The sequence below is a fragment of the Arachis hypogaea genome, chromosome 7 (genome assembly GCF_003086295.3).
Source record: "Arachis hypogaea cultivar Tifrunner chromosome 7, arahy.Tifrunner.gnm2.J5K5, whole genome shotgun sequence".
In the NCBI taxonomy this organism is placed as follows: Eukaryota; Viridiplantae; Streptophyta; class Magnoliopsida; order Fabales; family Fabaceae; genus Arachis; species Arachis hypogaea.
The window spans coordinates 20,618,854-20,631,089 of NC_092042.1; the positions used below are offsets into that span (position 1 = coordinate 20,618,854).

At 34.5% G+C, this 12,236-nt stretch overlaps 1 protein-coding gene across 2 annotated transcripts; it reads right to left on the reverse strand.

The window, feature by feature from the left end:
- Positions 1-1,736: 1,736 nt before the first annotated feature.
- LOC112704024 (probable NAD(P)H dehydrogenase (quinone) FQR1-like 1) lies at positions 1,737-11,934 on the reverse strand. 2 transcript variants are annotated; one of them, XM_072199266.1, is made up of 5 exons: positions 11,813-11,934; positions 11,439-11,537; positions 2,621-2,714; positions 2,240-2,502; positions 1,737-2,160 (listed from the first exon to the last, which is right to left on the reverse strand). In XM_072199266.1, exons 3-5 carry the CDS (start codon positions 2,702-2,704, stop codon positions 2,040-2,042), a joined length of 468 nt encoding a protein of 155 aa, XP_072055367.1. In that variant the 5' UTR covers positions 2,705-2,714; positions 11,439-11,537; positions 11,813-11,934; the 3' UTR covers positions 1,737-2,039. The 2 variants fall into 2 exon arrangements, with proteins under 2 accessions (XP_072055367.1, XP_072055368.1); XM_072199267.1 differs by having other exon boundaries at positions 11,692-11,851.
- Between the last annotated feature and the right edge of the window lie 302 nt (positions 11,935-12,236).

Here is a 12,236-nt window from a genome sequence, read left to right on the forward strand (position 1 = left end):
AAACTTATATAAATTCATTGTTTAATTTGGGCCTCACTTGCATGTTAAAGAGGACATCTTACTAGTTTATTTTTATTTTTTTCAAAGGTTGAGGAAAATGAGTGCATGCATTTACAAGGTTTTAGTTTTTAGAATTATTTTAATAGAATATTTTTAAAATATTATTTTTGATATATATAAAAAATAAACTAATTAAAAATTAAAATTTATATTAGAATTGATAGTGAAATAAAAACGGTCGCATTTTACGTAGATAATATAATTTTAATAGAGAATTAATAAAATTTTATTATTTGTGTAATTAGAGTAAAGTATTGTTTTTGTCTCTAACATTTGGAGTAAGTCTTAAAGTTGTCCCGAACATTTAAATCGTCTCAAATGTTTGAAAATTGTCTCAATGTTAGCTTGTCAATTTGTTAACAGAATTGATGGTAAAATAAAATTGAGATGATTTTAAAACGATAGTTAAACACTTAAATAGGACGAAAATATTGGGGACAAAAAAGATACATTACTCTTAGAAGAATTACCAAATCAAGTAAAATGATAATAAATTTTAATCGAAGGAATTGCATTACGAATTCAAGATTTTTACTCATACTTGTAGAATAACTAGCATATAAATTTTTGAAAAAAGAAAAAAAATAGTATGTACATATACAATAAAGTATAAATTATATTTTCTTGTCTCTAATATACCGAACTTCTTTAATGTTTAATTTAATTAAAATTTATTTTTAATTTTTTAATAAATTTTATTGTTTTCAATAATTTTAATTTTTTTATGACAGAAAATTATTTAATTTATTTTTTAATTTTGCTTTTAATAAAAAATAAATTTACTTAGAATAAAATTAATGCAATTAAGAATAAAATTAAAAAAATAAATTTATTTAGAATGAAAGTAATAATGTGACTAAAAATAATTTATTTAGATGCAATTAAAAAAATAATTGAATAATTATTTACCATAAAAATAGATATATTGAAGGATAAAATTAAAATTTATTCTAAAATTAAAAATAAAATTTAACTAAATTAAATATTAAAAAATTTTGGTACATTAGAAACAAAAAGTATGATTTATACTTTGTTGTATATGTATCTGTCAGTGTCACGGTCCAAAATGAGGCATGACTAGAGTTCAGGGAAATTATCTTCTACACTACAAGAAACGTCGTTAAAATCGACGGCCAAATCGACGGCTTAACCGTTGATAATAATGAAATTCGACGGCAAAATAGACGGCGCAGTTGGTCGCTGTAAAGCTTGTCGATTTTTCAAAATGCTAATAAAATCGACGGCTTGCTTGGCCGTCGATAATAATTTAATAAAATCGACATTTGTTCCGTCTGTAATATGGGTATGAGAATTTTACATCCTTACTAAAATCAACAACATTGCCGTCGATATTATTATTTAAAATCGACTCATTCTCTGTCGATAATTGATTCAATAAAATCGTAAAATCAACAACACTCCTGTCTATAATATGTTTAATAAAATCGACGACGACGCTGTCGATATGAGATTGAATAAAATCGACACAGCTGCCATCGATTTAATTATTTAGATTTGTCTATTTCAACTTTTAAAAGCGACAACTTTGCCGTCGATTTTAATAGTTATATGTTTTATTTTTTTCTATTTGACAAATAGTAAACCGTTAATACAAATAAACTTTTAAATATAAAAATAAAATTTATACAGAATATTTGATAACAACACAAATAAACTTTTAAATATAAAAATAAAATTTATAAATAAAATTTATACTAAATATTAGATAATGAGTTTACAAACTTATCAAAATAATAAATAACCCTCTAACATAAGTACTCAAGACAAGATAAATAACTATTATTATTGTCTATTTGAATAATTATTATTAATATTGTGTATAAGTATTAAGCCAAGATTTTTTATGCAGCTTATTCCTTCTTGAGCTTCTTTGTGATGGATGCAAGGTACTTTCCTTAGTGGAATGCTTGGTCCAACTCGAGCTAAGATGGCTGCCTTGAGCCATCACCGGTATAAGTTCAGGCCCCGTATGAGCTTCCACCTTTCATGTTCTCCATCTCAAACATGCCGGCACCAAATGTGTATCCGATCGGAACGAATATCATTCCATGATGCACAGGCTGAGTGATAGCAGTAAGCCTGAAATGTATTGCAAAAATGTCTTAACATTTACCATTTCATGTGAATAAGAAAGTAAAAAGAGATAAGAGGGTGTTACGCTGTCGTCTCTTGTTCGCCGCCCTGGGAACCGGTGCTATAGAAGATTCCGGCAGGCTTGCCTGCAAGCTGTTGTGTCCTCCAAAGGCCTCCGATGGAATCTAGGAAAGCCTTAAATTGAGTAGGCATCATCCCGAATCTAGTAGGGAAGCCAAAGACAAAACCATCAGCCGTGGCCAGCTCGTCGGCGGTGATGATTGGTGCATCAGTCTTTGGTGGTGCACCCATTTTACCAAGCACTTCTTCTGGCAGTGTCTCAGGCACCTGTTAGAAAGGGAACATGACACGCCATTTATCTATAGATGTTGTTTGCTACTTGCAAATTTGCAATTTTATGTTGTGACACAATGCACAGGGAACTTTGGAATATAAATATACATGCCTGCCATATTTTGACCTCAACGCCTTCTATTGAAGCAGCGCCTTTCTTGATTTCTTGTACTAGCTTCTCAACATGTCCATACATGGAGTAGTACCTGCCAAACCACACAACAACTAATATTCAATTCAAGCTTCCAGAATCATGTTCACCAATCCACTTTACTCATAGTGTGCTTATTAGTTGGAAACATAAACCTTTATGTTCTTAGTAGAATTAGTAGTAAACAATATGTCCGTTAATAACTGAAGCAGGATTTTTTTACAACATATACTAACCCTGCACTGCCAGCTCATTGATAAATCTCATTTGTAGGGTTTATCTTGTATTGATTTTAGGGGATTTTATCACCTTTTATCCATATTTATTCAATGAAATAGCATGGTTTTGTATATTCTCCTTTAATTGTGCTTAAGAGTGAAAACATGCTTTTTAGGACGTAAAATAGCTAAATCTAATTCTCCTTGATTCCATTAGATGCCTTGATATGTTTGTTAAGTGATTTAAGGTTTAGGAGGCAAAGATTGGATCAAGGGAATGAAGAAAGAAAGCATGAAAAGTTGGAGAACTCATGAAGAAATGAAAGAACCGGAAAGCTGTCAAGCCGACCTCTTCGCACTTAAACGACCATAACTTGAGCTACAAAGGTCCAAAAGATGCGGTTCTAGTTGGGTTAGAAAGCTAACATCCGGGGCTTCGAAACGATATAAGATTTGCTATGGTTAAACCGCGCATGGTGACGCGTACGCGCATAGTACTTGCACGCGCCGTTGCTGCCACCTGGTTCACTTAAAGCAAAACGCGGCCAGCAATTTTAGAAGTCTTGTGGGCCCAATCCAACTCATTTCTGATGCTATTTAAGCCAAGGAATGAAGGGGGAATAAACATACTCTCATACTTTAGAAGTTAGTTACCATTAGTCATAGTTTAGTTTTAGAAGTAGTTTCTAGAGAGAGAAGCTCTCACTTCTCTCTAGGATTAGGATTAGGATTAGGTTTAGTTCTTAGATCTAGATTTTAATTCATCTTCTTCTACTTCTATCTTCTCAATTCCTTGTTGTTACATTCATTCTCCTTCCATTCTTTTGTTGTAATTTCCTTTATGTTGTTCTTGTGTTGTGTTGTAGATCTACTTTTGTTTCTTCTACTCTCTTTCAATTCAATCAAGGTAATTCATAATAAATGTGTTTCTTTTGATCGTTGTTGTTAATTACTTTCAATAATTGTTGTTATATTTCATTCTTGTTGTCAAATTACTATGCTTTTCTTTTGTGCCTTCCAAGTGTTTGAGAAAATACTTGGTTGGATTTCTAGAGTAGAGTTTTATGTTCTTGGCTTGGAAAGGTAACTTAGGAACTCTTGAGTTACTAATGTCCAAGTAATTGATGATTGGGATCCATTGACTCTAGTTCTCACTAATTGAATTAGTGGAGAGTTAGGACTTATGGACTAGGATTGATATAGCTCATTTGACTTTCCTTTACTACTAGTTAGAGGATGATTTAATGAGATTAATCCTTGCCAATTCTCATATTGTGGTTAGTGATTAGGATAGAGATCCTTGACCACCAACCCTTGCCAAGATCTTTTTAGGCCTTAGTTTAGTTTCTTGCCATTTATCTTTCATGTTTCTTATTAAAACCCCAAAAATAACTCACAACCAATAACAAAACACTTTATTACAATTCCTAGGGAGAACGACCCGAGGTTTGAATACTTCGGTTTATAAATTTTAGGGGTTTGTTTTAGTGACAAACAACTTTTTGTATGAAAGGATTAGTGATTGGTTTAGAAACTATACTTGCAACGAGAATTCATTTGTGAAATTCTAAACCGTCAAAAATCCGATCATCAAAATGGCGCCGTTGCCGGGGAGTTGCAATGGTGTTATGTTATTGGTTATTGTATATATGTGAATATTGTGAATAGCTTGATTTTTTTTGGATTGCTTGCTATTTAGGATTTTGTTTCATTATTTCTTAGTAGTTTTTGTTTTTATTTTCTCTTTTCACCATGGATTCTCATTTTGGCTATGAGTGTGATTACAACTATATTGTATGGAGTGGAGATTACAATGAAAATGTGTATCAAGGATGGAACAATCAAAGGTGGGAGGAGCCATATGCATATGATCAATCCTCTTGGTAACAACCTCCACCAATGCACTATGAAGAATAGCCATTCTATGATGCATATCAATCCAATGGCTATGGTGAATCACCTTGTGACTTTCAAGAACCACCACCATATGCCTATGATCCATACCCTCAACATAATTCTCAACCATACTCACAAGCCCCTTCCTACCAACCACCTTCATATGACCCTAATCCATATCTATCCTACCAACAACCATATAAGCCATATGAACCACATATAGAGCCACCACCATTCCAACATCAATATTTTCAAGAGCCACCTCCTCCACATTATTACCAAGATGAACCACCTCCAATATATAACAATTTTCAACCACAAGATGAATACTACTTTTCACCACAACCTCCCATGGAAGAATACTCATATCCATTGATCCAAGAGCCACATGATCCTAATCATATAATCCAAGAGGAACAAGAGTCAAGGGATCATCTCAAGGAAGCATTGGATCAATTTCAAGCAACCATGGAGTGTGTTGTGCAACAAGTGGAAAGAGTGGAAAACATTGAACCACCACAACTCTACCAAGAAGAACCACCTTCCTATTATGAACCCTTTCCCCAAAATGATGAACCCTTCCACCCACCCCAACCTCCAATGGATGACATCCTTGGTGTTCTTGTTCAAGGGCAAGAAGAGATGAAAAGGGATGTGCAAAATTTCATGGCCGCCTTGGATGCGGTAACAAATCAATTAGCATCCCAATGCTTGAACACTCAAGGAACTCCCATGGCTACATGTGGAGAATCAAATGAAGAACATAGCATGAAGGAGAGATTGAAAACTCCGGTGGGAAATGAGGAAAGTTGCTTTGTATTGGAACAATTGGAGGAAGCTTTAATTGTTGAAGACAAGGAAGAAGTGGTAGAGGACTTAGGAGATGCGGAACCTCCATGGGAACATAGAGTTGAAGAAAACCCCTCCAAGATGATTGAAATTGATGCTAGGGAGGAAAGTGCACACCTTCCAAGGCATATTCCATATGAAGACTTGGATGGGATAGAGAAAGAATTGAGTTCCCTTGGTGATGAAAAGCAAGCATCAAGCCTTAGTGGTGAAGAATCCTTTAAGCATGAAGAACCTTCTACGGTTGGATTTGAAAGCGTTGAGGAGGTAAATTTTTCTCACCCTCCCTATTATGATTTGAGTAAAGGAAAAGGTTTAGATAAAATTGGTGAACAAAGGATTGAGATTAAGAGATCTTGTGAAGAGGTGGGAGTCCCTAGAAATAGAAGAATGAGGGTTGGTTATGCTTTGTCAAGATCTTCGGAAGCATCTTTGCCTAGGTTGCCATCTACATCTTCATTTGAGTGGGTAAAATTCATTTCCATTGGCTTTATTGTCCCACTTGAGTATGGCTTGCTTTAAACGGATGGTCAACTTAGGATGCTTTGTGGGATGAAGCGTAAGCGAAATATGGTTCGTGGTTGGCGTTGCAAATCAAGGCTCATTTTGGTTGATACTTCAAGAGTTGAATACAAAGGTGGGAATAGTGCTCAAATAGATGGATCTAGGAGGATTGTTGGGCACTTCATAGAGAATTCATCTTGTTCACCACCCGGATGGACCAATAATGATGATCAACTTCAAGGCGGGTGTGAAGATAAAGTGTGGGATCCTGGATCACAAAAAGAGGATCAACTTTGGGAGCCCCAAGCTTGTGAAGAACTCCATCAACACTTGGCTCAATCTATGAGAAATCTTAGGGCACAATGGAGAACCAAGCATTGGTGGGAGTTTCAAGATGAGTACAAGCACAAGCCACCTTGAGAGGAGCTCCCCATAAGTCCAACTTAAGGACAATAAACAAAAGTGCTAGGTGGGAGACACCCCACCATGGTAACATCTTTTCATTTTCTTTCTTTGTACATATTGGTAGAATTAGTTTAATTTCATGTTTTTATTGGTTTGTTAAGTTTAGTTAGAAGTATAATATGCTAAATAAGGTTCTAGGGTGTTTTGGTAGCTGTTTGGAGGATTGAAAGGCTTGGATTGGTGCAAGAACTTAGAAAAAAAATTTTGAAAAATAGAGCACCATCCACGCGTACGCGCACTGTACGCGTACGCGTGCATCAAGCACTTTCGACCATCCACACGCGCGCGCCATGCGTGCGTATGCGTGGATTGAGAAGTTCCACATTCCCTACATTTTCCAGAGAGTTATGCCTACGCCACGCCAACGTTATGCCTTTGGCACAACCCCACTCGCGTGCACGCGCACATGACGCGTACGCACAACTCTCGAAATAAGCCATCGACGCGCGCGCGCCATGCGTGCGTACGCGCGGATGCCCTCATTTCAAACAATTCTTTTCCTTTCTTCTTTCCATTTCTTTCCTTCTCCTTTCTTCTTCCCTTCTCCTACCCCTCATCCAACACTCCCAAACACCATTGATAACCATTTATTTTAGTTAGTTAATTAGTTAGTTAGTTAGTTTGTTAGATAGTTTTAGTTTAGTTTTCATTTTATTTTCTCCATTTTCATTATAAGTGTTGGCTTATTGATCTTGTTTACTACACATTGTTGCCTCTTATTGCCTAAATACTATTTTTAGCATGAATTTTTTAGACAATCTTTGTTGGATTCTATGATTGAGGTTATATTTTGCTACTTGGTTTTGAGTTTTTCATGTTTACCTTTTAAGAATACCAAGTGATGAGAATTGCCTTCGAGCTTATAACTCTTTTGAATTGCATGTTGTAGCTAGCCATCATGTGATTTGAATCCTCTTCCTCGATTAGGCAACCTCTTGATGGATGATGTTGTGCATTTACCTTAATGCATTGTATTTTATGATCATATGCATCCATATGTGTTTGACTTAAATGCTTTCATGCTTCTTTAATGCTTGTTTTACTTTACAAGTTCACTTAAAGCATCTCAAGCACACTAGGATAAGTGATGTACATGCTTCTTTTGTGACATGACTTTTATGCTAATGTGTGTTCTAAAGGGCGCCTAATTTAGAATTCACACACTTATTTGTCATTAATGTCACAATAATTCACTCACTCATTTCTAGTGATTTACCTCATTCCAACAATGTATGCTTCATTGCTTTTATATCTTCTCCTCTTATGGTGTTATATTTTTGTTTTTTATGATGAATTCACCACAAGCAAACATGGAAGCAAGACTAAGAACATGCAGTAATCCGGAGAGTCGCCGTACCCCCTTGCTCATCTTTGAGTGCACCGAAGACGGTGCAAACTTTTAAGTGTGAGGAGGTCGTCCGACCGGTCGGCGATTTTAGGTGACAAGTTTCTAATTCCAACACTTTTGCATTTCATTCTAAGATTTTAGGATTTTTACTTGCATTTTCTTAGTTTTGCATATATATACAAAATAAGCTTAGTCAAAATAATGAAAATTTTCAAGGATTTCTATCTATAGGGCACCAATTGATTTGAGTGAAAACTTTTCATAGAACTTGCTTGAATTGTATATATTGTGAAACATGGTTTTTGAGCTAAGAACACAAGCAAGCGAGTTTTGAGCCTAATGGTGTGGTTACATCTTATAACCACTTATTTTTCCTTCTTATGTGCATTATTCTCTTTCTATGATTGTAATCTTTGATTTGTTTGATTCTTTATTTCCATTATTTTGTGTATTCATGCATTTATATGATTGAGGCCATCATTTCATTTAGCTCACTTACCCAAAAAGCCTTACCTTTTATCTTCCATTGTTAGCCAAATTTGAGCCTACGATTAACCCACTTCGTTCTTATTTTAGCACATTACAAGCCTAAAGCGAAAAACAATAAATGTCCTTATTTGGATCTTTGATTAGCTTAGGCTAGTGTGTGTGAGTATCATTCAAGTGTGGGAACCTTGGGACATTGGGTGAATAAAAGGGTAGTTTTGTACTATTATTGGAAATATTGGGAATTGGGTACATACTCATGTATTGATCAAATGTAAAACCTTATGCATTGAGGTTCCTGTATATAGAAAGAAAAAAATGAGAAAAACAAAAGAAAAAGAAAAGAAAAATAATATGGAAAAGAAAAAGAAAAAAATAGAAAAATAAAGAAAAAGAAGAAAAAGAAAGAAATAAAAAGGGGACAAAATGCCCCAAAGCAAAGTGTAGCTCAATAAAACCAATGCATGAGTGTTGTGAAATGAAAAGGGATACATGAGTATGTGAAAAAGTGAAAAATGGGTAGTTAGGTTAGAACTTAATTGTATAGGATGTCATAGGTTAGGTGGGAAGTTTAAGCTTATCAAAGATTCAAATTTCAAGCTCACTTAACCATATATGCATCATACCTTGACCCTAGCCCCATTACAACCAAAGAAAAGACCTCATGATACTTGTATGCATGCATGAAATATATGTTGATTGTTAGAAGAAGAACGAATCTTGGAAAGCATGATTAGGGGAGAATTGAGAGAATCAACCCCAAACACTTGAGCGAATAGAGTGCAAATACATCCGGTGAGGGTTTGATGCTCAATTACATGTTTCCACCTATGATCATCTCTTCTCATGCAAGTTTGTAAAAATATTTAATAACTCAATTCAACTTTGGATTAGACTTGCTAGTCCTTAGCCCTGGTGCATATATGCTTCTTGGGAATTGATTTATTTTGACCAAGCAATTGCATTCATTTAGATAGTTGCATATAGGTAGATTGCATCGCGGATTTAGTTAGTTCCCATTGAATAAATGCCATATCCTTACTTCATTCTAGGTTTAAGCATGAGGACATGTTTGGTTTAAGTGTGGGGAGGTTGATAAACCCCATTTGTAGGGTTTATCTTGTATTAATTTTAGGGGATTTTATCACCTTTTACCCACATTTATTCAATGAAATAGCATGGTTTTGTATATTCTTCTTTAATTGTGCTTAAGAGTGAAAACATGCTTTTTAGGACTTAAAATAGCTAAATCTAATTCTCCTTGATTCCATTAGATGCCTTGATATGTTTGTTAAGTGATTTAAGGTTTAGGAGGCAAAGATTGGATCAAGAGAATGAAGAAAGAAAGCATGAAAAGTTGGAGAACTCATGAAGAAATGAAAGAACCGGAAAGCTGTCAAGCCGACCTCTTCGCACTTAAACGACCATAACTTGAGCTACAGAGGTCCAAATGATGCGGTTCTAGTTGGGTTGGAAAGCTAACATTCGGGGCTTCGAAACGATATAAGATTTGCTATGGTTAAACCGCGCATGGTGACACGTACGCGCATAGTATGCGCACGCACCGTTGGTGCCACTGGTTCACTTAAAGCAAAACGTGGCCAGCAATTTTAGAAGTCTTGTGGGCCCAATCCAACTCATTTCTGATGCTATTTAAGCCAAGGACTGAAGGGGGAATGAACATACTCTCATACTTTAGAAGTTAGTTACCATTAGTCATAGTTTAGTTTTAGAAGTAGTTTCTAGAGAGAGAAGCTCTCACTTCTCTCTAGGATTAGGATTAAGATTAGGTTTAGTTCTTAGATCTAGATTTTAATTCATCTTCTTCTACTTCTATCTTCTCAATTCCTTGTTGTTACATTCATTCTCCTTCCATTCTTTTGTTGTAATTTCCTTTATGTTGTTCTTGTGTTTTGTTGTAGATCTACTTTTGTTTCTTCTACTCTCTTTCAATTCAATCAAGGTAATTCATAATAAATGTGTTTCTTTTGATTGTTGTTGTTAATTCCTTTCAATAATTGTTGTTAGATTTCATTCTTGTTGTCAAATTACTATGCTTTTCTTTTGTGTCTTCCAAGTGTTTGAGAAAATACTTGGTTGGATTCTAGAGTAGAGTTTTATGTTCTTGGTTTGGAAAGGTAACTTAGGAACTCTTGAGTTACTAATGTCCAAGTAATTGATGATTGGGATCCATTGACTCTAGTTCTCACTAATTGAATTAGTGGAGAGTTAGGACTTATGGACTAGGATTGATATAGCTCATTTGACTTTCCTTTACTACTAGTTAGAGGATGATTTAATGAGATTAATCCTTGCCAATTCTCATATTGTAGTTAGTGATTAGGATAGAGATCATTGACCACCAACCCTTGCCAAGACCTTTTTAGGCCTTAGTTTACTTTCTTGCCATTTATCTTTCATGTTTCTTATTAAAACCCCAAAAATAACTCACAACCAATAACAAAACACTTCATTACAATTCCTAGGGAGAACGACCCGAGGTTTGAATACTTCGGTTTATAAATTTTAGGGTTTTGTTTTAGTGACAAACAACTTTTTGTATGAAATGATTAGTGATTGGTTTAGAAACTATACTTGCAACGAGGATTCATTTGTGAAATTCTAAACCGTCAAAAATCCGATCATCACTCATTGAAGCAGCAACAAGAGGAGTATTAATAAAACTGGGTTTAAGACCCCGCCTCTTATCATACGTTCTATCATACATCCAACTTCGGTTCTGATTTTCCATTATTAATGAATTTAATTTCCTACATATCAAAGGGATAATATTCACTTTTTAATTTTTTTATTCAACGAAAAACCACAACAAATAAAAATCTTATCATCAATATAATTTATACTTTCACCATGAATGGTTTACACAAACAAGCATACATAAGTAAGTATAGATAAACATGCATAATAATTTAACAGAGATAATAAAGATAAAGATAAAATAAAACTCAATAGTTTAACAGAAATAAATAAATAAAAAAGTAGAAGGTTAAACCTTGAATAACTTTTCTGGGAGTCTTAAATTCTACCAATACTTGTGATAGTGTAAATGGATGCCACTGAAACGTTGATAATACTTGTGACTATGTCAACCCTGCCAAAAAAATATTTATAGGCACATCAACACTAAAAACAATACATAATAGTCTTCTAAAAACTTAGTCAACCGAACACTAGTATGAAGAGATTGAGAAAAATTTCTATGAAGAACTCTCTTCTTTCCTTTTCTAAAAACAATACATAATTACTTGAATTCTTCAAGACTTTTCTTTATGAATAACCGGAACTCATTATTAGGTGTCAATTAGGAAAGAGATCATGTACGAATATAATATGTATCATGGATTATAATCAAGGTTAAATACAAACTATGAAGGAGTAATATTCTGAAATACAGAGCAACAGCAAGGTATATGTATTCGGTGGGTGGATATGATGCAACGACAGCTGGATAATGCACACTAACACATATGACCATTTTTCTAGCAAGCTGTATCATATAAATCAAATATATGGTTATTGTTATTGGATATATATTAAAACCTATACGTATACGCCAAATGAACCAGTCTTATCATCGCGCACTCTCTTGGTTGGTTCTCACTTTCAGTTGGCATGTCCCTATTGCTTACAGCATTTGTGTGGCTAAAATGTGAAAGAAATGCAGAAGATTGCGAAAGCTTTCTTAGAAGACACAACATATTGACAAGAAGTGGAACACATTTTGGAGTTAGCCAACAATATGTATCACAATTAAAAAGTTGCACATCACTCACTCATCACTTCACATCAC

Coding starts and splice junctions, on each gene's coding strand:
- LOC112704024 (XM_072199266.1), bottom strand. CDS start 2,704: ATGTATGGACATGTTGAGAAGCTAGTACAAGAAATCAAGAAAGGCGCT. Junction 2,503..2,620: donor TTGAGGTCAAAATATGGCAG/GCATGTATATTT, acceptor CCTTTCTAACAG/GTGCCTGAGACACTGCCAGA. Junction 2,161..2,239: donor GGCGAACAAGAGACGACAGC/GTAACACCCTCT, acceptor AATACATTTCAG/GCTTACTGCTATCACTCAGC.